We start from the raw sequence: 23,773 nt of genomic DNA on the forward strand, positions 1-23,773 counted from the left end.
GGGGGCTTTTGATGGAAGCCTATGAGCCGTGTTGCCAAAAATTCTCAATGAATTTTGTGAGGGAGTGACTGGAAAGTTGGTAGTTCGTTGCTACTGTGAGTAGGCAGGGATAGCTGGGTATTATGTGAGATTCAAAGTAGCTGGAGTGTTTTCAAGATGGTGGAGGAATGATAGCCTGAAAGTTGCAGATTGGGGTATATCAACACCTTCTCTTGACCCTGAGGTATATGGGATGTGAAAGAAGGAACATCTCCCATTTGAAAGAGTTTCAAAGGAATTAGTAAAGGAGCCAAACTGCAACTAAGGCAAGGAGATGGAATGGATGATTCAATAAAAAGGCTGAGCATGTGAAATATTAATTTTTCTTGGAAGAGGATTTTTGAGAGCACAATGGAAAGCCTTTTGAAGGAAGGAAAGTGTGAGAAAAATTTAGTTAAGGTAGAGGAGTAACAGAGCTATATGGTGAAGAGATTAATGTGGTTAGATCACCAAGGGATTTGATGTTTTGTACCATGACCAAAATAGCGGGAATATGAAGTGAAATGGATGTAGTCTGCTGCGAGATTTTAAAGATAATCTAAGACTGGACTGTCCAATACAGTAGCACTGACCACTTGAGGCTATTTACATTTAAATCATTATAATTAAAATTAAAAATTCAGTTCTTCAGTTGCACTAGCCACATTTCAAGAGTTCAATAACCACATGTAGATAGTGGCTACTGTACTGGACAGTGCAGAGAACATTTCCATTATCTTAGACAGTCCTGTTGGATAGCACTGGTCTAAATAGTCTGTCGTCTGAGGGCAAGGGCGGGTTAAGAGCTCTAGCGTCAGTGACTGGGGTGGAGGCTGTGGTGGTTTGTAGGCTGGGTTCAGAGCTCTGATGCTCAGGGGAAGCCTAGATAGTTCATTGCCTGTGTTCTTTGCTTCCGCAGTTTAGTCTGGTGCCTGTGGCTCAGTGACTGTAGCAGAGCTTGAGTGATTGGCCAAGTCTTCGTAGCTCTGGGTGGCTCATGAAAAGCTTACAGGATTATCAGCCTGTGAACGAAACCTTAAATAAGCTAAATTTAAAAAAAGAGGTTCTTCAGCTAACATGACTTTAAACATCCGGTGCTGATTATGATACAAATTTAAAGTCAAGATAGTTATTTGTTTGTTGTTTGATTCATTTGAATCTCCAAATATGATGGGATTAATTTGTACTTTTATTACTTTAGATGGCACAACAGTCTGCAGGTGGACGTGACACTCGGTTTTTACGTGATGAAATTCGCCAACTTGAAAAGCAATTGGAACAAAAAGATAGAGAATTGGAGGACATGGAAAAGGAGTTGGAAAAAGAGAAGAAAGTTAATGAACAAGTAAGGCACATTTTTTTCAGTGAATCTTAACTGTTTATCTAAAACTAACACCTGATTATGCTTTTTATAAGTATTGGTAACAATATCAATTTTGTATGTTATATTTGAGAATTGACATATACTTATCTATAAGGTTTTATATCACAGTTAGTGTTGTCATCACATCTTTAAAATATAATGGATCAGGTGCTTCTAGTGACTGTGACTTGGAGATTAACTCTATTTTTGGAGGTACATTTTTCTCAGGATGTTAGAATTATTTACAGAAAGTTGATGATTTGGTGTGGAGCATTGGTATGAAGAAATTAATAGGCAATCAGAAATAAGTGATTTTCTTATTTGCCATAGTTTATTTTGGAGAAAAAGGTATTTTATTTATTTATATTAGTAGTAGACTTGAAAATTAATCTTTCACTGATGATCAATCAAACTTCTTGTTTTCAGATGTTCCTCACTTTATATAATATATACATTCTTTAAAAAGTTGCGTTAATGCCAGCAGTTTTCAAATCAATGCATATTTTAAATCATGACATTTCATCTTTTATACAAGCATAATTTGTTATTACTCATGTTATTCCTTGTTATTTGTAAAATAATTCATGCAATGTTCACTTTAAGGAAAATATTTTTGGCAAATAAATTTGTACTTCCTGTCAGAAAGTAGCGTTTCATATTTTGCCTCAGCTGTAGTAAAGTTAGTACAAATTTGGTGCCTGAGTGTGGTAACTGTCCCGTCCCTGATACCCAGAAGTTTTTTCTACCTTTGTGTCCTTTAGATGGTCAATGTTCTGTTATATCCTGAAAATCTTATTTTGTACATTGTTCTCTTGGAAATGGAAGGTTATAAATTTTAAGTAAACAACAATGATTATGAGGTAATATTGCTATTTAAAGAGAATCTGTCATAAATTTATTTGTAAGGAAAAGCATCCCCATTCTTGATATGTCTATTTTACTATATAATTCGGAAGAGTCAGGTAAAATTGAGCTCTCTATACGATTTTTACAGTGGAAAAAGTATGGATTGATGCCACCTAAAGGTTGGGAATAAGCTCTTAGAGGATTATCTGTTTAGGTAACTCAGTAAAACATTACAGACCTATGGATTTCTTAATCATAAAGGATCCAACCTATGATATACAGTAATAGAATTGCTAGAGAGGGTATCTGTCCAGGTTGTTTTCTGGACTATTGTTTTTCTGTCTAGCTTATATATTAGTCAGCTCTCATCATTCATACCACACACCCTTAGCTAATCAGAACTTCTTGTTCATTCATATCTTAGACTGCTGTCTTTATTCATAGGCACACACAGAAAACTTGAATATATGGCCTGTGTACCATTGTAACTGCTAGGTTCTTTGAGATGGAATGCGGGTATGAGTTGCTTTGGCAATTTCTTCTTTGTCCTTAACCAGTCATTCAGTCTTACTGAGTGTTTATAGCATGCTAGAGACTTTGTTAGGGATATAATGGGCAATGATATTCTGCTTCTCATCAGTATTCACAGTCAATAATAAATGTAACAGGGATAAGATGATACTTAAGGATCTAAGAATACTCTGGGATACTCTGAAGGGCTACTTAAATCAGTCTTGAGGTTCAGGAAGTGATCTGTAAATTGAGACCTGAAGTAGGAGTCAACCTGGCAAAGGGAATGCGACGTATGTGGTGGTTAAGGAAAGGGCGTTCTGGGTGGAAGATACAGCGTTTGCTAAGACCTAGAGGTAAGAGATAGTGTGATGTATTCAGGGAACTACAGTAATTCATTTTGGCTAGAATATAGGTAAAAATAGCTACTGTAGAGTCCTTACTATGTGCCAGATACTTTGTATGCATTAATTCATTATTCCTCATTTGATACTTATCATATGAGATAGGTAATATTTCCTGCATGCTACACATGAAGAAACTGAGACACAGAAAGGGTAAGTAATTGCCCATGATTACACAATTAATAAGTGGTGAAGCCAGGATTTGAATCCAGACTTACTCAAGAGTGTGTGCTCTTAACCACTGTGCTGTCCTGCCTTCCCAGTTTTCACATCCATGATCCTCTGGGGAGATAAGCAAAGGCCAGTTCCTGAGGAATTTGGTCGTTTTTCTGAAAGGAGCCAATGAATTTTGAACACAGGGATATCCTGATCAGCTCTATACTTTTAAAGTTTACTCTGCTTTGTAGAGAGTAGACTGAAGGGGGCCAAGACTAGTAAGGAGACACTTGTGCTAATTCAGGCATGTGTGATGATGGACTAAAGTAGTGACTGAGGGGGATTAGGGACATAGCCACCTTTGGGAGATGTAGATGTAATTGGACGTGATGAATGATTGGTTATCAGTGAAGAGGGAGGAACGGAGAGTCTACCTAATTTTCTGGGTTGTGCCACTGGATAGGTGGATAGTGCCATTCACTTCGAAGGGATGCAAGAGGAGTTTAGAAGATTTGTGATTATTTCAGTTTTGTACATGTTGAGTTTGAGGTCCCTGTGGGCATAGTCAAAAAGGATATCTGTGGACATGGAATTCACAACAGACACTGGGTAGATGATAAGGATTTGTGGGTCATCAGTATAGATACTGAAGTCACAGAAGTGATTGAAAGGTGAGTCTCTGAGATACAGAAATGTCTAATGGAATAAGAGGAGATGCTTCAAGGAACGGCCCAAGAAAGGACAAATATCAAGAGTGCAATGTTTCAAAAACCAAAGGAGAAGAGAATTAATAGTGTTAAATGCTTTAGTGTTAAGTTCTTAACATCTCTCTTCTTGTTAAAATGTTCCAATTCAAAACACAATGGGACTGTTTCTTAACTGCCAGAAAATAATAATAATAGTTAACTTCTAAGATTTGTATAGCACATTGCATTTTATTATGAACTTTCTTTAAACTTTTTGTTTTGAAAACCTTTATATCGTCATAAAGATCGTAAGAAATAGAATAAACGCCTGTGTACTCTTCATATAGGTTCACCAGTTATTAACATTGTGTCACATTTACTTTATCTTTCTGTCAGTATCTTTGTACACAGACGTATTACTCTCTCTCTGTCTCTTTCTCTCTCTTTTTGCTGAGCTGTTTGGGAGTAAAGTTTAGATAGCATTATACGTCATAAATGTGTATCGCAGATACCATACTTCATACTTAAATATTTCAGCATGTTTCCTCTGGAAAGGGAAGTATTCTCCAACATAATTGCTATATAATTAGCATACTCAAGAAATATAATATTAATTCAATGCTGTTATGTAATATCTCGTCCCTAATCAGATTTCCTCTATTGGTCCAATACTGTCCTTCATAGTCTCCTCACCCAGTATCCAGGGTTCTATCAAGGATCACATACTGCATTTGGTTATTTATTATAGTTGCACACCATTGGGATTCCATCTTCTCCTTGAATAAGGGGGAAAAGGAGAAAAGTGAAAGATCCTAAGAGGTATGGGGTTTGGACAGTAGGTGAAAAAATCCATGATAATGGTTATAATATTTGCCTGTTTGGGGAAACCAAAGAAAAGAGTAACAAATGAAAACATTTATGTGTGGAGAAAAGAACACTTCATAATTATTTGCTATTCCACGCCCTGAGCATTGTGTGAAGGACTTTATACATCATACTTAATTCTTACATCAACATATGAGATGAGGAAACCGAATTTAAGAGGTGTTAAATGACTTGTTCACACTTGCTAGAAATTGCTGGGCAAGGGATCTTAACCTAGGCCAGTCTGATTTCAGATTGCTTCTTTTTAACCATTGTATTGTACTACCTTATATTTCTAAGTAATTTAATGCTCCCTGAGCCCAATGAGCGTTCTAGCCCTGACATAGAAGAACTGCAAAATGATAAAGATCTTGGACAGAAAACTACTCACTATTAGATTTTGGGTGAGGGGTAGAGGGTAGAGTTTTTGTTTTCTGTATCCTTGGTTAGAATTTTTTGGTTTTTGTTTTTATAATCTTTTAAACTCAGCTTGTTTTATCTTTTCTCATCTTTAGTTAGTTTTCAAAATTTTTGGTTTATTAATTCGTGTCTTGGGTCGACATGCAGTCCTTAGTAGTTAAACATTCTTTGCTTTATTGGAGAGGATTTAAAATTTAAATTGATTTAAGATGTAAACCTGGCATTATATTGAATTACTGCTGAATTTTATCTTATTTATTTTTTGTTATTTTAGTTGGCTCTTCGAAATGAGGAAGCAGAAAATGAAAACAGCAAATTAAGAAGAGAGGTTGGTAAAAAATTTTAGTAGTTGTGGTGGTATAACAAGAAACTTGTTAAAAAAGTTTTCATAAATTTGTACTGTAAGCAGAAGTGGAATCTTATAAATAACTGATGTGTTCAAACTAGCTGATTTTATGATGTGACTTTGTCTCAGGAAAACAGAAAATAAATCAAAAGATGAGACCGTTAAGTACTACATTCATCTCTTGGTCTTTGTGGGCAAATCTTGCTTTCTGTTTTATGAGCTATTCTTTGGTACTTTGCCAATTGAATATGTAACTGGATTTCTGCCTTATTTCTCTTATTTTTTCTAGCATTCTTTTAAAATTTATGTTTCTCATGAAATCTTCTAAGTTCTGATTATTTGGTTCTTCTGAGCCAAATAATGTTAGTACATTGTTTATCCTGGTAAGAGTTCTTTATCTTTTTAACATAATCAAAATGTTCTTTGTTTTGGTTGATGATTAACATTCTTGCTTTCTTTGGTTGTTCAAAATAATATCTCATTCTCCTAAAATTTCTCTTTTTTGTTTTCTTTAATTTCTAGTTATTATTTTTAATTGTTTATTACCTTTCTCATTTCTAATTACCTTTTCCTGTCCTTTTCTGGAGAACAAACGTCTGAAGAAAAAGGTGAGGCTTTAAGGGTGGTGGAACTTTGGAAATTTAAAGATATGTTTTGAGATCATTATTTAGAGGATGAAATTTTGCCTCTCTGGATAGTTTCTTAGTAGAATATTGTGTTTGGTCTACCTTCAGAATGAACAGCTTCGTCAGGATATTATTGACTATCAGAAACAAATAGATTCACAAAAAGAAACACTTTTATCAAGAAGAGGAGAAGACAGTGACTACCGATCACAGTTGTCTAAAAAAAATTCTGAACTTGTCCAATATCTGGATGAAATTCAGGTAAATGGATAGAAGTCAGTTCAAAGCAATGATTCTTATAAAACTTTAATTTCTCATAATATAAATCTAGTATTTAGCCCTATAATTTAAATGCTTTAGTGTAAATCTGCAACTATGTACTTGTAAAATATGAAACGTATGTTTGAAGTTATAAATCTTCTTGCAAATTCATTCTTTTTATATGCTCATCCTGGGTATTTTTAACAAGAACTAAGATTCTTAGGTACAGTTTTCTTGATATTTAATTAGTTTTGATTGGTCAACAATAATTGTAAGACCTGTAAAGCATTCTGTTTTCTCCAGTAGACACTTAGGTCTCCATTTAATTTTAATTTAGTTTACATTTCAGTTTCTTAAATTGGTTTTTAACCATAGTGACTTTAACTTTCTTAGACTTTAACAGAAGCTAATGAGAAAATTGAAGTTCAGAATCAAGAAATGAGAAAAAATTTAGAAGAGTCTGTGCAGGAAATGGAGAAGATGACTGATGAATATAATAGGATGAAAGCTGTTATACATCAGACAGATAATATAATGGACCAGTTAAAAAAAGAAAATGATCATTATCGGCTTCAAGTAAGAATTCCTATTAGACTGACTTATTTGTGTAGACATCATATTGCGTCATTACTCTTTATTTGAAAGTAGAAAGTACTTTAACTTTCTAGGATATAAATTTTTGTCTTATGCTGTACTGTGTTGTCTTATACTGTAATATGTTGCCATGCGGATGTATTTGTCTATGTATGTTTCTCTGATTCCCTTACACATACCTCGTAATTCTTGCCAGGTAGGTTATATAGGTGATGACCTGAATGAATATGTAGATAGCAGTCCTGCAAAGCTAATAATTATGGGATTTTTCTACTAAAGACTCTTGGAAGTCCTGTGGACCATAAAGTTCAATTTTACACCTTAAAATAACTACACTGTAAATGTCATAGAAACCAATACGTTGTTCACTATTTACATGGGATTAAACGTCATTAAAAAAAATAGAATAATGCTTAAAAATTCTCTAGTAATGAAAAATAATTATACAACTGTAAAGATGCAGAAACCATTAGATGTCACCTCTGACTACAGAACTGCTCCAATAATGAGTAAGCATTTGTAATGTATATGTATATATGTTTATGTGTATGCACAGGGTGTATGTATCATACATGTGTAAATATTCACACATAATAAATGTGTTTATATTGCACTAATTTGCAACAATTCTTTAAATAATTGTTGCCTTTTAGGTTCAGGAGCTTACAGATCTTCTGAAAGCGAAAAGCGAGGAAGATGATCCAGTCATGGTAGCTGTCAATGCAAAAGTAGAAGAATGGAAGGTACTTTTTTAAATTGATATCATGTCTTTTATTTGTATTTTAGATTTCAATTTTTCAGTCTTAGTTTTCTTTAAAGGCCTTATAGTATTTAATGGCATTCTTATTAGGCATTTTTGAAGTATATTGAATATCTTAGCTAGGAAAGCTCTAAGAACTGTTCTGTGTAGTCTTCTAGCTTGTTTGTGGTGGAATGAGCTCTTGTACACCAGTGAGTTACATTTTAATCTCTTCAATAGAAATCTAAGTCCAAAATGTTTGTCATCTAAAATAAGTAATTCTAAATGAAATTTAAATTTCTTCACATAAATCATGGTTACCTTGTATACATTAGTTGTATAGTTCCAGGTTTAATTTTAGTTCTTGCAGCCCTCCTTCCATGTCAGGTTAATCAAGCTATTGGCATTCAGTGGCAATGAGAGTAAGGAAAGGGGTCTTTCCGAATCACCTGAGAAGTCTTTCCAAAAGTCTCTTCCTCCTCACCACTCTGCAACCCCAATCGAATCCTCCAGCATTACCATATCAGAAGCTATGATTGTAATGATTGTGTATTTTGAAACAGTCTCAAATGATTCTGAATAAATAATTCTCATTTTAAAAGCTATCACTTCTATAGTTAATGTTTCTAACAGTGTTCCTAGAAATCTTGTTGGCTATTTGGAGTTGGTTATCATCTGGGAAGCTCAGATAACCTGTAGAATCAATCAGAGGTCAGTAAACTTTCTGTAAAAGGCCAGGAAGCAAATCTTTTGGACCATCTGGTCTCTGGTGTAACTACTTAACTGCTGCTGTAGCGTGAAAGCAGCCACAGACAGTGCGTAAAGGAGTCAGCAAGGCTGTTTCCAATAAAAGTGTACAGGAACAGGCAGCAGGCCAGGTTTGACCTGTGAGCCGTACATAGTTTACCAACCCCTAGAAAAAAGGAGTTGTTTTGACCATATTTAATTTTAGGGATGAGAGATGGCAACGTAGGTATTCTTCTTCACTTCACTTTGTTTTTACTTAATATCTTTTAAGAATTTGCATCAGTACATACAGTATTGCTCTGTTTTTTTAATGACTCTAATTTTTCTTTGTAAGTATGTTATGTATTTGATTCCCTATTGTGTGACATTTAGGAGGTTTCTGATTTTTGCTGTTGGAAACAATGTTTTAATGAATATCTTTGTATATTTATTATTTTGAAAATGTATATCTGTAGAATAAATTCTACAAGTGTAATTGTGATATATATTACAAATATATTTCTCCAGTTTGTCACTTGTCTTTGGCTTTATGGTATTTTTTGCTATGAAATGTTTCTTTTTATATTGCATAAATTTATTTTTTTTAATGGCTTTAGGCCTTAAATCATAATTAGAAAGGATGCTGAATATAAAATTTTCTTGTATTTTCTTCTAATATCTTCAACTTTCTAGTTTCATCTTTTACGTTTAAGTCTTTAAAGCATATATTATTCATTTTGGTATGAAGAGTGAGATATGGATGCAACAGAGCGAGTCTGTTGTCCGAACATCATTTGTTGAATATCTTATCTTTCCCCTATTGAAATATAGTTCCATTTTTATTACATGCAAAACTCCCGTGGAATTTGAATTTATTTGTGGACTCTTCTTTTATATTGATTGATCTATCTTATAACCATGTACACTTGTTTTAATTATTATGTTTACATATTTGAAAAAGCTGTTCTCATTATTTATGTTTTTATACTTTTTCTTATAAACATGCTTTTTTTAATACGAATTTTAGAAACAGTTCTTAAAAATATCTTATTTTATTGGTATGTATAAAATTTATGTTAATTTATAGATTGATTTTGATATTTGGTCCTTCTAGTGAAGAACACAAGATACCTTTTATTTTTTTTATTGAGGTATAATTGGCATAATATTGTATTGGTTTCAAGTGTACGAAGTAATGATTCAATATTTTTGTATATTCAAAATGATCACCACAGTAAGCCAGTTAACATCCAGCACCATGCATAGTTGCAATTATTTTTTTCTTGTGTTGAGAACTTTCAAGACCCACTCTCCTAGCTATTTTCAACTGTGCAATACAGTATTAAAAAATGATGATTAGATGCCACAAAATCGGTGGCAATGCCTTAACCATATACTTGTCGTCAGGCCCAAGGGCCTCTTCCATACTTGTCAAGGGAGTGCTAACCTTCGCTCTTTTCATGCACTATTAGATACCTGTCATTCATTCAAGGTATTTTATGCTTCTCAGTGACATTTTAATGTTTTCTTCATAAAGATTAGTTGTACAAACTTTTTGTAGTTCATGGAAGTATTTATAGCTTTTTGTTTTAGCAGTGGGTTTTGAAAGCTTGAGAATGTTTAAAGATTGAATTCCTAAAAAGGCAAAAATTACTGAGTATTTTCGAATCTTACCCTATTTGAACTTGAGATTGTACACGCAAAAGGAACAATGATTATTCCAATAGTTGCTGATCCTTTCTCACTTCAAAGAATTTTATTTCCTGTATTTCTCTGAAATCGATGGTATATATTAGAGTATTTACCATAAATGAGGAATGATGTATTAATTTTCCTCTTATGTAACAGATCCTATTTTATTTCTAGTTAATTTTGTCTTCTAAAGATGATGAAATTATTGAATATCAGCAAATGTTACATAACCTGAGGGAGAAACTGAAAAATGCCCAGCTTGATGCTGATAAAAGTAATGTTATGGCTCTACAACAGGTAAAATCTCAAAATTTGGTATATCAACCAGTTTTATTAAAGTTGGCAATGAAACTCTAAACTGTGCCTTACTTATCTAGTGGCTTGCACTATTGGGTATATATAAAGTCTTTTGAAGTTTCTTACACCATCCAGTCCCGAGAAAAAATTAGAATTAAGTTTAGAATTAAGAATGGGATTATTTTGTGTATTTTTCTGTCTTGATGCAGATAACACATTCATTGTTTTTCTTGGGAATTATTTAATAACTATTAAAAATCTTTAGAAATTTTAAAATATCTTAATATATACTCCAATATTAAAGTTTATTATATTGTATTTTAGTGCTGATATCTCCTATACAATTTGAAAAAAAGCAAAAAGTATGGTTATAATTTTTACTGCATAAAGACTTCATTTTTAGCACAAATATATTCATATAGAAAGAAATTACATTTTTACCATCTGTGTTCTGTATTCATACTCCAAAAGCAAAGAAGGAAATTTGGGATGTATTCGGAAAGTAAGAACAATTGCATGGGCCGATATTTTTTTTTAAAGATGAGCACCTGAGCTAACATCTGTTGCCAGTCTTGTTTTTTTCTTTTCCTTCTTCTTCTTCCCAAAGCCTGCCAGTATATAGTTGTATATCCTAGTTGTAGGTCCTTCTGGTTGTGCTATGTGGGATGCTGCCTCAGCATGGCCTGATGAGCGGTGCCATGTCCGTGCCCAGGATCTGAACTGGCAAAATCCTGGGCCGCTGAAGTAGAGCCTATGAACTTAACCACTCGGCCACGGCACCAGCCCGAGGGATGGCATTTTTGAATGAAGTATTGAGTAAGAGAGAAAACACAGGGCGAAACACAAACATACAAAATGCTGAAAAGATGGAATTGGATGAATGATGAGGAAAACTAACATAAAAAAAGAGTCATGAGAAGCCACAAATATTAGAGTTCTGGAATTCCTTTTTGCTGGAGTGTCATTAGCCATTATATTAGAGTGACTGCAGTGTACCTAGCATTGTGTAGTGCAGTTGAGGTATACAAAATAGTAAAAGGCATGGTTTTGAACTACAAAAAAGTATATTCAGCAGTCTTATTGAAAGAAACTTTTTTCCTTACTTTTAAAATGTATATTAATATTTATGAAAAGATAATATGTGATACTTATAAATCTTTTATAGGGTGTGCAAGAACGAGATAATCAAATTAAGATGCTCACTGAGCAAGTAGAACAGTATACAAAAGAAATGGAAAAAAATACTTTTATTATTGAAGATTTAAAAAATGAGCTCCAAAGAAACAAAGGTAATTCAATATTTTATAAGTGTATTGTTATTTTATATACTATTAAATATTTAAAGTATTTTATTTTTATTAAAAGAAAATCATGTCTTGATAGACATTATTGATTTTTCTCTATTTGAATTTTATCATATTTTCGAAAAATTGTGCAGGATATTATTAACTACTTAACATATGTTACTAGTATTTAAATTTGTAAATGATGGAGCTACTGTCTGTAATTTTTCTCTAATGAAAATTATGTTAACCTCCATTACCAGATTGACTGTATAAAAGAAATGAAAAATGGTAATATAATTGATTATATTTATTTAATTCTCTTTTTATAAGTAACAAAAAATGGAGGAGAATAGAATTTTGATCAGTATAGCAATATTCCAGATAGTTTTCAGAAATAATTTGACTTTTCAGTATGTGAATTAACCTTACCCAACTTATTGTCTCATCATATTCTCCCTACCCTGGATCATACTACCTGACATATCAAATCCTCTGAATATAAGCCTTTACAACATTAGTGATTTTCTATTTCCACAGCACTACATGCTATAGTTGTACCAGTTATTACCAGTTAATGCAAACTATTCATAAATAAGTTCATGACACATTTATTATTGTTGGTGAAGATAAAAAATAAGACACAAAGGGGAAATAGCGAGTGAGTCTGTGTGTGTGTGTGTGTGTGTGTAAATGTAAGTGAAATGGTGGTGGTGGTGGAGGTGTAGTTGTAATTTAGATAGTGAGCAAAAGCCTCAGTGAGGAGATACTTTAAGGAGGTGAGGGAGTGAGCCATGCAGATGTCCCTAAGCAGTGGGAGTAAATGCAGAGGTGCTGAAGCAGGAGTGTACCCAGCAAGTCTGAGGAGCAGCAAGTCTGGCTGGAGCAGAGTGAGCAAGGGGGCCGTAGTAGGTGATGAGATCAGAGAGGTAACAAGGCCATTTCATAAGGGCCTTAGAGTTCATTATAAGGACTTTGGTTTTTATTTTAAGTGAGAAGGGGCACCAAACAAAGTTTCTGAAGACAGGAATGATACAATTTGACTTAGACTATGTGTGCAATAGACTGCAGGAGTGGAAAGGACAGAAGCAGCAAGACCCGTTATAAGACTGTAGGATATGAGTGTAAGAGTTATCAGGACTTTCGGTCTGAACACTGGGAAAGACTGGAAAGATGAGGTATAGAGATGATCAGGTACTTCGTTAAACAGGACATGTTAGGTTTGAGATGCTTATTAGACATCTGAGTAAAAGTGTTAAGAAGGCACTTGTATATAAAAGTCTGAGGTTTGGGAGAACAATCTAGGCTAAAGATATAAATTTGGGAACCATATGCATAAAAATGGTAGTTATTGTCATGAGGCTGTCTGAGATCCTCAAGGGAGAAAATGTTGGGTAAGAAGAAAAATCTAAAGGTGAGCTCTGGGATCCTTTTACTCTAGAGACTGAGGACATGGAAAGGAACATCCAAGGGAGACTGAAAAGGAAAGTCAGAGAGATGGGAGGACAACCAGGGGCATGTAGAGTCCTGAAAACCCCTTGAGGAATGTTGTCGTGGAAGATAATAAGCAACTGTTTTGAGAGCTGTATTCATTGCTGCTGCTAAGTCAACATGAGCACTGAAAATTGACCACTGGATTTAGCAGTGGTGATTTTTGGTTGAAGAGAAAAAGGGTAGAGATGAAATAGAACAAATACAGAGACTTTTTTGAGGGCTGTTTTTATGAAGGGAAGGAGAAAAACAGAGTAGGAGCTTGAGGAGAAAGAGAGGTGAAGAAAGTGTTTTTCTCTTTAAAATGGAAGAAATAATCATGCTTCTAGGTTAATAGGAAAAATCTATTAAAGAACAAACAATTGATGAAGTAGGGAAGGGAGAGGAGAACTTCTGGAGTGATATCCTTGAGAAGGCAGTGGGATGGGGTCTGGTGTTCCAGTGGAGTAGTTGGCTCTAGGAGCACAGAGAGTTCGTCCACAATAACAGGAAGGAAGGTGGAGTATATAGATACAGGTGCAGGTGGCTGGGTAGGTGTCCTGATGGGGAGAGCTTGTAGAACTTCTCCACTGATTGCTTCTGTTTTCTCAGTGCTTCTGTTTTCAGGGAAGGTTCTCAGCTGAAAGTGAGGATAGGGGAAGATGTAGGAGAAGTTTGAGGAGAGAAGAGACAGGAGAAGGTATGAAATGGCTGTCTGGAAGAATGAACAGACTAGGGAAATGTAGTGTGATTGTTGAGCAGCATCAAGGTCCACTTGATACACATATTTCTGTATGTGTGTGTATTATGTATGTATGAGAATTATACCTTGACAGTAGTTTAAACTGCTTTAAAAGGATGACTGATATTATGGATTTTGTATATTTCTGCCACCAGGAGAAAAAGTGGTGGTTGATCTCGGCTATCAAATAAGGAAGAGGTCTTATCTAATGACACTTGAGTCAGACTGTAGTCATATGACCCCTAAAGCCCACAGAAGGTGTGTGTCTGGAGTATTATCTGTCTCTTGAATTTGGCTTGTAAATATGACAACTAGTGGTGGTCTTCTATCATTGGTTAGGATTAGGTTTAGCTATCAGAAACATCTGAAAAATGGTGGCAAAATCAAGATAGAAGTTTATTTCCCACTTATGTACTGGTCTAGAATTAGGGTCTTGTCTTCATCTACCTCATCCAGAATGGAGCTTTACCCTCACGTCCACATCCCAAACAGCAAGATAGAAGAAGAGAGGGTAAGAGGCAAAGAGCACACACTGAAGGGTAAGCAGGTTCGTATACTCTGGAGGGCCATGTGGGAGAAAGAGACAATAGGTATTGGGGACAAGTCAGCCTTTGTCGCGTTCTCCATCGAGACTGTTCACTCAAGAGAGCAGGGTTCATTTCTTATAAACATATGTGATCTCTCACACTAGTGCAATGCCTGTATCTAAGTATGTACTTTATAAATCAGTAGATGTTTATTATGGATGAGTATAAGAATGATTTCTGTCAATAAATTTCAGAAGGATAGGAGTATCATATTTTGGTATTAGCAACAGTTTGGTATGATAATATGAATAGAGATTTTTTAGTTGTCAGTTAGGATTAAGTTTAGCTGCCAGTGACAGAAAAATCAAATGTAACAATGGTGTAAACAGGATAGAAAGGTATTTTTCCATGATATAAACAAAGATGAGGTGACTAGTTCAGTTGGTGTGATAGCTGCACAAATGTCAGATATCAGGCACCCTGATCTTGTTGCTCTCCCTGTCTCAACATGTGGTTTCCATTGCATGTTCCAAGACTGAGTTCCAGCCGTAAAATCCATTTTCCAGCTGGCAGGAAGGAGCAAAGAGAAAAGAACGATTCATTCCTCTCCTTTAAAAACATTTTCTGAAATACACACATGGCCTTTCTGTTTATATCCCATTAGTCACATGACTACACCTAGCTGCTGGAGTGTAAGTGGAAATTTATTCTTTATTTCAAATGGCCGTGTGTCCAGCTAAAAATCCATAGTTCTATTACAGCGGACGAAAGGGAGGTTGAATATTAGGAACAGAAAGCTAGCAATCTTTGCCACAATGATCCCTCTTTGTAAAGCAGTATTTTGCAGTCTTTCATAATCCATATCCCTTCAGCTAAGATTTCATTAAACTTTACTTTTTTAGTTTTATTAAACCAAATCAAAACTTTATTTGACAAATATAAAATTTTAATATCCAAGGGATGTTTTTAGTGACATAGCACATTTCCTCCTCCCCATACTGGAACCAGTGATGTAAAGGAATAAGTAGTCAATTTAATTCATTCATGTTTTTTGTTTTTACCATGTAGGTGCTTCAACACTTTCTCAACAGACTCATTATATGAAAATTCAGTCTAAGATTCAAATTTTGGAAGAGAAAACTAAAGAGGCTGAGAGAACAGCTGAACTGGCTGAGGCTGATGCTAGGGAAAAGGATAAAGAACTCGTTGAGACTCTGAAGCGATTAAAAGATTATGAATCAGTATGTATTTTTAGCTTGTCAGTCAAGGAGCTTGGAATCCACCATTAGACTGTTCTGTGCCATTTACTGCATACCATTTAAAAACATTCCAGAAGTTTCTTATGTAAAGGTTATTCTAATTGATTTGTGATAAACTATTCAAACTTCTGAGCAGCATTTACTTTTTGGCAGGAGGATTGTTTTCAAATCATTTGATCAAAGCATTTTGCCCATATAATCAGCTTTGGTGAGGCAACACGGTTGGATTCTTTGTAATCTGTGTCATTGTGCCACCATGTAGATGTGACGTCACTGGGTAATTTGATAAACGTTATAACAGGAATAGTTTTGCTGCCTAGTTTGCCAACACAGCCTTACTTTGTACTTTTCATATTTCTAAATCTGATTACCACTAAAGTCAGGCAACTAATGACTTACATATTCTAATGGTATCACTGATTCACCCCCACCATTTCTTTTCTATCTTTTGTTAGGTGTTTTGTATGTAATATTCTGAGTCACTTTGCCATTAGGATGCTGTGCAGGGAAGTTTTATCTGTTCCATTTTTTATGATTATTATTACTGGATTTGTTTTTTAAAATCAATAAAATACACAGTTTAGTAATGTAAATCTTAGGTATATGTGCACTTCCCGTCAGACTTAATAAGAAAATACATTCACGAATTTGAAAATTTATTAAAATAAACTATGTTATACTTAAATTAGTTTGGGTATTTTTCAGGGAGTATATGGTTTAGAAGATGCTGTTATTGAAATAAAGAATTCTAAAAACCAAATTAAAATAAGAGATCGAGAGATTGAAGTGTTGACAAAGGAAATCAATAAACTTGAGTTGAAGATAAATGATTTCCTTGATGAAAATGAGGCACTCAGAGAGCGTGTGGGTAAGTCATCTTTTAAGATATGTATATTGCTCAACCCTAATTCTCAAGTCATTTTTGTTTTCCTTTTTGTTTGTTTATTATTACTACTTTTAAATAGTTGAATGCTTTTTTTCCTCAAATAAATCCATCTATAAAAATATTGAAAACAAATAAAAGTGGAGCTGCTCTGATTGAAGTGGGATTGGGGATTTGATGGAGTTGGGTGGTGGGCAGGGGACCTGGAGCACTTCTTCATTCAGTCCAGGATCTCCTCAGTAAGTTGTTTAAAAAATCAGTCTGCTAAGTTAATGCCACATAGTAGAAGTTAACCCTTTTTGTCTCTCTAACAAACATAGGATTTGTATGACCCATTTTAGTTTGCAAAATACTTTGTTTCAGATGAATTCATGAGGATATGTAGAACTACTGTCTAAATCTTTTTAAGACTTTTGAAATTTAGACTGCTTAAGTTTTACTTTGGTTGAGTATTTTAAGGTTACTATTGATTCTAAGAAGTAGTAAGTAAATATAGCTTGAGAGTTTATATATTGATTTCAGTAAATAGTTCATTAGTGAATATTAGTAATTTGAATGTTATAATAGTCCAATCTAAATTGCTACTTTAAAATGTAAATGAAGATCTAAATAATGATTTCATTATACTTGGTAAATACCAGTTAATACTTTCTTAGAGTTAAAATGATAATCAGTAAAAACTATGCTTTAGAGGAAGGAAAAATAAATATTTTATACAAATTATTTATTTGTAAAAAAGTGTCTAATTAGGACCCAGAGTCATGCCAGGACCTCAAGTTAGACATCTAATCAGCCTGACCTGTCAGGTCACAGCCAACCTCAGTCTGGAAATTCCTGAATATGACTGAGCCATCTAGATAGCTGTCACAAAGACCAGATTTTCTGTATTTTAAGGGTTCCAAATCTTGGTTTGTAATAACTTGAGACAATCTTGAAATCTGGTTTTCAGAGCATAGCTTCTTAGTAAGAGGCGGTTAGACACACTGGGAGCATCAGACTAGTCATGATAATATAATTGATATAGATATTAATAATGACTACTATGTACCAGGCAATGCAGAAGTACTTTATTTGGGTTAATTTTACTATACTCCTTACAATAAGCTAGAAAAAAATAGTAAATATAGTATTATCCCTACAACTTAGTTAATAGTTGAAAGTGGGAATTGAACCCGAGTCTGTTTTATTCCAAAGCTTCTGTTCTTAATTAATACATTATAGTACCTCTGTGACAGCCCAACATAGAAAAGAAGACAGATACTGATATGTTTTTGTCAAGATTTCCATTAGTAATTGTGATAAAATTTTAACTTGAAGGGTTACGGTTCGAATATCTGGAAAATTCTTGTACGAAAAGTACCCCATTCTTCCATGGTGCTGGCTAAGTAAATTATAATCAGTTGCTATATGAAGTTTTGTAGTTTATTTGAATGTTAATAAGGTTTTAATCATATTTGCTTTCTATTTTAGGCCTTGAACCGAGGACAATGATTGATTTAACTGAATTTAGAAACAGCAAAAATTTAAAACAGCAGCAGTATAGAGCTGAAAACCAGATTCTTTTGAAAGAGGCAAGTGCGATATTCAATTGGTTATTTTCCTGGTTGAACTAAAGAAAAATACTAATAATTTATGCTTTGTAGATTGAAAGTTTAGAGGAAGAGCGACTTGATCTGAAAAGAAAAATTCGCCAAATGGCTCAAGAAGAAAGAAAAAGAGCTATAACTTCAGGTATACTTAGTTATTTCAAGCCTTTAAAAGAATCATTGGAAAATGAACTGTCTGGATCTGAAACTTCCTGTGTTGGTAATATTATCACTATATTCCTGAGGTTCTGCTACAAGTTTAATAAAGGAAAGTGATGGCCTGATGAAGAGTGTATAAGTGAGTGTCATTGGGTTCAGTCCTAAATCTGAAACAGGTAGGAAAAAAAACAAGAAAAATAAAATAAGTGAACAAAAACAAACTCCTGAATCATGGACCTTTGAAAACTTTACAGTATGGTCTCTATTAATCTCGAGACAATCTCTGTATTTTCTGATTAGTAATGATAAAACTTAGTAATTTTTATGTTGGTATATATTACTGTTTTTTTTTTTTTTTGAGATTTTTGTCCTTTCAGCAATGCCCTTTGTTCATATGTAGTTTTTCATAATGGGCAAACACTTTTATGTGTGTGTGTGAGGAAGATTGACCCTGAGCAAACATTTGTTGCCAGTCTTCCTCTTTTTGCTTGAGAAAGATTATTGCTGAGCTAACATCTGTGCCAATCTTCCTCTTCTTTATGTTGGATGCTGCCGCAGTGTGACTTGATGAGCAGTGCTAGGTCCGGGCCCAGGATCCGAACCTGTGAACCACAGGCCACCAAAGCAGAGTGCAGTGAACTTAACCACTACCCTGCCAGGCCGGCCTCTATATTACTGTTAATATTTTCCCTTTCCTTAAGAGCTACGCTTTGAAAACTTTCTTTGTACATGATTCTTTATTAAGTGAAAGTAATGTTTTATTGAATAAAAATTAACATCTTTTTTTGGGGGGTTTATCTTACATGATAGAAAGAGAACAGTTGGTTAAGTTTTTTAATGGCTATTGCAGTGCTTTTTTGTAAGAAGATTATAGAGAAGGAATTTTTTTTAATTTGACCCACGTCCACAAGAATTTATGAGTAAAAGAGGTTTTTTATTTGTTTGGTTTTGTTTTTTTAGCATTATAGTCTCTATAATACATCAAAAAGCTTCTAGAGGGGCAAAACTTCTTAATTTATTATTGTATTAACCAGGTTAGTCATTATTAATGATTCTTGTCTGCTTTCTTTATATGTGTCTTTTAACTGTTTTAATACTTACTAGTTAATACTTTAATATAGAATGGGCAAAGAGTGATAGAGAAGATAAAATTCATATTAGTTTTTCATATTAACACCTTTTTAAGGGTGAGCTAAATCAGAAGGTTGTCTAGGCAACCTGTGGATCAAGGATTTTGGAAATAATTATTCCGCCTTTTGTTTGAGGTGAAACTTGATTCTAGTTTTTAAGAATTAAAATGTTGGAATAATAAGAGAGTTATTCTTATGTTTCTGATTTGTTAATTCTTTTGTATGTAGGATTGACTATTGAAGACCTAAACTTAACTGAAAACTTTTCTCAAGAGAATAGAATGGGAGAAAGAAAATTTGATTTCATTAACCTCAAAGATATGAGTGAAGCGCAATCAAAGGTAAAGAGAAGAAAGAAAACTGTTATTATCAGTGCTTTCATGGCTGACCCCTTTCTGTCATTTTGGACATTGCTTCTTTTTATAGTTGGTAGATAAAAAAAAGTTTTCTTTTTTAAATAACTTGTTGATCCAAAGATTGACTAATGAGACCTTATTTACTCTAAATACAGATTAGGAGTTCAGATAAAGTAGAGCTGCTGCGTAGGAGACCATCACTGAGTATTCCACAGTCATACCAGAATGAGCCAGAAGAGAATATGACCATAGGATCGTTATCAAGAATGTTATCTGAACTTCGTCATAGTGTAGAAAGTGAAGTGGATCGTTGTGTTGCATTAACTAGACATTCTTCATCGATACAAGGCAAAGATAATTCACCTCCAGAAATTACAATAAGGGAGATTTTTAAAGCACCGTGTCTACAATCTTTAAGAAATCTAGAATCATTAGTTAATACCTTGAGTAGGGAGAGTCATGAAGAAATTAATGACTACTTATACTCTCTCTCTGACAACTCTATGAAGAAAGTGTCAAGAGGCCATCAGGCACTTGAGAAGACTAGTTTCACACAAAAAAATGATTCATCTTTACAAGCCTTATCAACAGCTTCAGACTTAATGCAGAAGTTATCACTTAGGCAAAAATCTGCAATATTTTGTCAACAATTACATGATAATAGAGCTGATATGGATAAATCACAGGTAGCAGCCTCAGAAGATGAACAAGTTCATGCCCAAATAAAATATGCCAATATCAGTTTGAAAGACGATATAAGACAAAGTGAAGTACCCTTACAGACAGGGATTTTGAAAAGTAAACTTGAAGTTAATCTTCCAGACCCTGTGCCTAATACTGCACAGTCAAAATTATTTCAGGTAGATCCACTTGAAAATCTCATAGAACAGCTACGGAGGGAACTAGTATTTCTTAGATCTCAGGTGAGTTTTCCTCCAAATTACGTTCCTGAGATTGCTTCTTTATTAACTCTTTTTTATGACTTCTCTAACAAAGTTCTGTAAGTAGTAATTATAATAAGAATTTTTTTATGTTTGCACGTTAACACCAATTTATACACCTTCTACTTTTTAAAAAACCTAAAAACCTAAAAATGTTATGAAGTCATTGATTTGCCTAATTTATTAAATGTTTCTTTAGAATGAAGTCATAGCACAGGATTTATTGATCAAAGAAGCACAGAGTAGAAATGCAGAAATAGAGCTTGAACGCCATAGAAGCCAGGCAGAACAGGTAGTGTAAAGGCAGACCATTGAAAGAGACGACTGTGGTACTGAAGACAAGAACATTCGTTGTATCTGTGCTTTTTGCTGTGGGTGTGGGGGGAGGGAGAAGATGGGAGGAGGGTTGGCATCTGTTTTACCTTTTAGATTTGATTTTATTTTCGTGGCTGCTACTGTGTCTCTATAGCTTGTTTTTGGTGTGTTAAACCTCAATTGAGGGGGCTGGCCCTGTGCCCCAGTGGTTAAGTTCGTGTGCTCCACTTCAGTGGCCTACGGTTTTGCCATTTCGGATCCTGGGCACGGACATGGCACTGCTCATCAGGCCATGTTGAGGAGGCGTCCCACATCCACATGCCACAACTAGAAGGACCCACAACTGAAAAAATATCTAACTATATACTGGGAGGATTTGGGGAGAAAAAGCAAAAAAAAAAAAAAAAAAAGAACATTGGCAACAGTTGTTAGCTCAGGTGCCAATCTTTAAAAGGAAAAAAACCCCTCAATTGATCAAACTTTATTTAAAACATCAAAACTGTAGACTATTGTGATATTTTGTAAAATTTTATTTGTAATATTTGCAATATTTGTAAAGCTTTATTATCTTTCTGTTTTATTTAGAATGAATTTCTTTCGAGAGAAGTAATTGAAAAGGAAAGAGATTTAGAAAGAAGTAGAACAATTATAGCCAAATTTCAGAACAAATGTAAGTTACTGTTATCTCTTATTTTTCTATTTATTTATCTTATACTGAAAATCATGGGTCTGAAAGGTCTTTAATACATTCTCTGTTTTCTAGTCTGTTTTAGCCTTAATTACTTCCATAACATAGAGACTTCAGTCTCTATCATTTATCTATTTGGTTTGCCTTGCTATATTCATTTTCAGAGAATGTTGTTAATCTGAATTTTTATGATGACAAATGTCTGGTTTCTTCCTTTTGTTCTCTAATGAAAGTGAAGTTAGGAAAACAAATTTAAAAGATTTTTAATATAAAATGAAGGCAAAATATGCCTATGATTTTTTTTTTCAGCTATGAGATATATATGTATATGTGTATGATCTAAATAGGTATACCATTTAATTCAACTATTCACACGTTGGATTTATTGTTGAAATTTTTTGTACATTTATTTACATTTGCATTTTACAAATGGGTTATTTTTACTATGTGTGAAATACGTGTCATCTATTTAGAGTAGTGTAAATTGTGAAAAAGATCTATTCATTCAATGAGAAAAATGTCATTTTAGTAAAAGAATTAGTTGAAGAAAATAAGCAACTTGAAGAAGGTATGAAGGAAATATTGCAAGCTATTAAGGAAATGCAGAAAGATCCTGATATTAAAGGAGGAGAGACATCTCTAATTATCCCTAGTCTTGAAAGACTAGTTAATGTAAGTTGTTTTTTCATATTAATGGTTTTATTTTGTTTCATCACTTTAAAGATGTTGTTCCACTGTCTACTGGTCTCTAATTTCTGATGAGACATTTGCTGTCCTTTGAGTCTTTGTTCCATGTATCTAATTTGTAGTTTTTCTCAGGCTTCTTTCAAAACTTGCTTTCTATATTTGGTTTTCACCGGTTTGATTAGGTGTCTAGTGTGTGTGTGTGTGTGTGTGTGCATGCGCGCACGCACCTGCACATTTGTATGTGTGTGTGTGTATCTTGTTTGGGGTTTGCTGAGCTTCTTGACTCTGTTTACATATGCTATTCACCACAGTTGAGAAGGTTTCCGTCATTAATTTCTTCAATTATTTTTTCTGTGCCATTCTCTCTGGGACTCCAATGAAACATGTTAGACCTTTTGATGTTGTCCCACAGATTCCTGAGGCTCTGTTCATTTTTTTTCCCCGTAGTTTTTTATCTTTCTTTCTCCCAATTGGATAATTGCTGTTTATCTTCAAGTTCACCGATACTTTGCTCTGTCATCTCTGTTCTTGTGTTTCAAGGGTCAGCCTGAGACCTGGCAGAGTTTTACACAGAATTCGGTGCTCCTTTTGCAGGCTCTTTTCTTTCTGAGATTCCCCTCTCACTTTCCTGTGGCTTTGGGCTCTATCCTCTGGTTTCTAGGCCAGAAAAATGACTGGTCACTGCAACTGCAGCCTGCCCTCAGAGTAAAGCCTTAAAAATGGCAAATTCGCTTCTGCTTGCCTTGGTTCATCTTCTAGAACCTTTAAGTAGCTGTTTCTTGTATTCACTTGTTAAACGTGGGAGGGTAGATCTCTCAGGACTTTAATAGTACAAACCTAGAAGTATAATAGAATGTAATAAGAGTATTTTAAATATTTAAAGACATAAGCGTTGCTACGGGAAAGATCTTAGCCATGAAGTAATACTCTATTTATATTTACTATATAGGGACTTAAGAGTTCTATAGTATTAATGAATGTTACATAAACTTGAATAAAATATACATTTCAGATCCTTAATATTTAAATATGTCATTTACCTAATCTGAACATATGTAGCATACATTATTGTTCCTCAAATTTGTGCTTGATTTAAATAAAAAAAAATTCTTATTATTCATTGAATTGCTTTTTTATGGTGACTAGTCATCAATTGAATACTTTTTTTTGTAACAGCACCTTATTGTTAGCAGAGAGGG

General features: G+C 34.1%; 1 protein-coding gene and 1 non-coding gene across 8 annotated transcripts in view; one reads left to right on the top strand and one right to left on the bottom strand.

The window, feature by feature from the left end:
* Positions 1-23,773, top strand: part of CEP290 (centrosomal protein 290) — an 87,281-nt gene that overhangs the window by 3,792 nt on the left and 59,716 nt on the right. For 5 of the 7 annotated variants that reach the window (XM_046646446.1, XM_046646443.1, XM_046646448.1 and 2 more), the window contains 15 exons: positions 1,220-1,363; positions 5,542-5,595; positions 6,201-6,221; positions 6,348-6,500; positions 6,894-7,076; positions 7,748-7,837; positions 10,426-10,548; positions 11,714-11,837; positions 15,639-15,811; positions 16,535-16,697; positions 18,183-18,283; positions 18,356-18,443; positions 19,816-19,928; positions 21,785-21,869; positions 22,417-22,559. In XM_046646446.1, the coding sequence (XP_046502402.1) occupies positions 1,220-1,363; positions 5,542-5,595; positions 6,201-6,221; positions 6,348-6,500; positions 6,894-7,076; positions 7,748-7,837; positions 10,426-10,548; positions 11,714-11,837; positions 15,639-15,811; positions 16,535-16,697; positions 18,183-18,283; positions 18,356-18,443; positions 19,816-19,928; positions 21,785-21,869; positions 22,417-22,559 (1,758 nt within the window). Of the gene's footprint in view, positions 1-1,219; positions 1,364-5,541; positions 5,596-6,200; positions 6,222-6,347; positions 6,501-6,893; positions 7,077-7,747; positions 7,838-10,425; positions 10,549-11,713; positions 11,838-15,638; positions 15,812-16,534; positions 16,698-18,182; positions 18,284-18,355; positions 18,444-19,815; positions 19,929-21,784; positions 21,870-22,416; positions 22,560-23,773 lie in introns of those variants that run through there. The other 2 variants (XM_046646447.1, XM_046646450.1) reach the window with 2 other exon arrangements.
* LOC124230660 (U6atac minor spliceosomal RNA) lies at positions 9,904-10,028 on the bottom strand. Its single transcript, XR_006886264.1, has one exon. It is a non-coding gene; the product is annotated as a U6atac minor spliceosomal RNA (small nuclear RNA).

Source organism: Equus quagga, chromosome 19, assembly GCF_021613505.1.
Source record: "Equus quagga isolate Etosha38 chromosome 19, UCLA_HA_Equagga_1.0, whole genome shotgun sequence".
Taxonomy (NCBI): domain Eukaryota; kingdom Metazoa; phylum Chordata; class Mammalia; order Perissodactyla; family Equidae; genus Equus; species Equus quagga.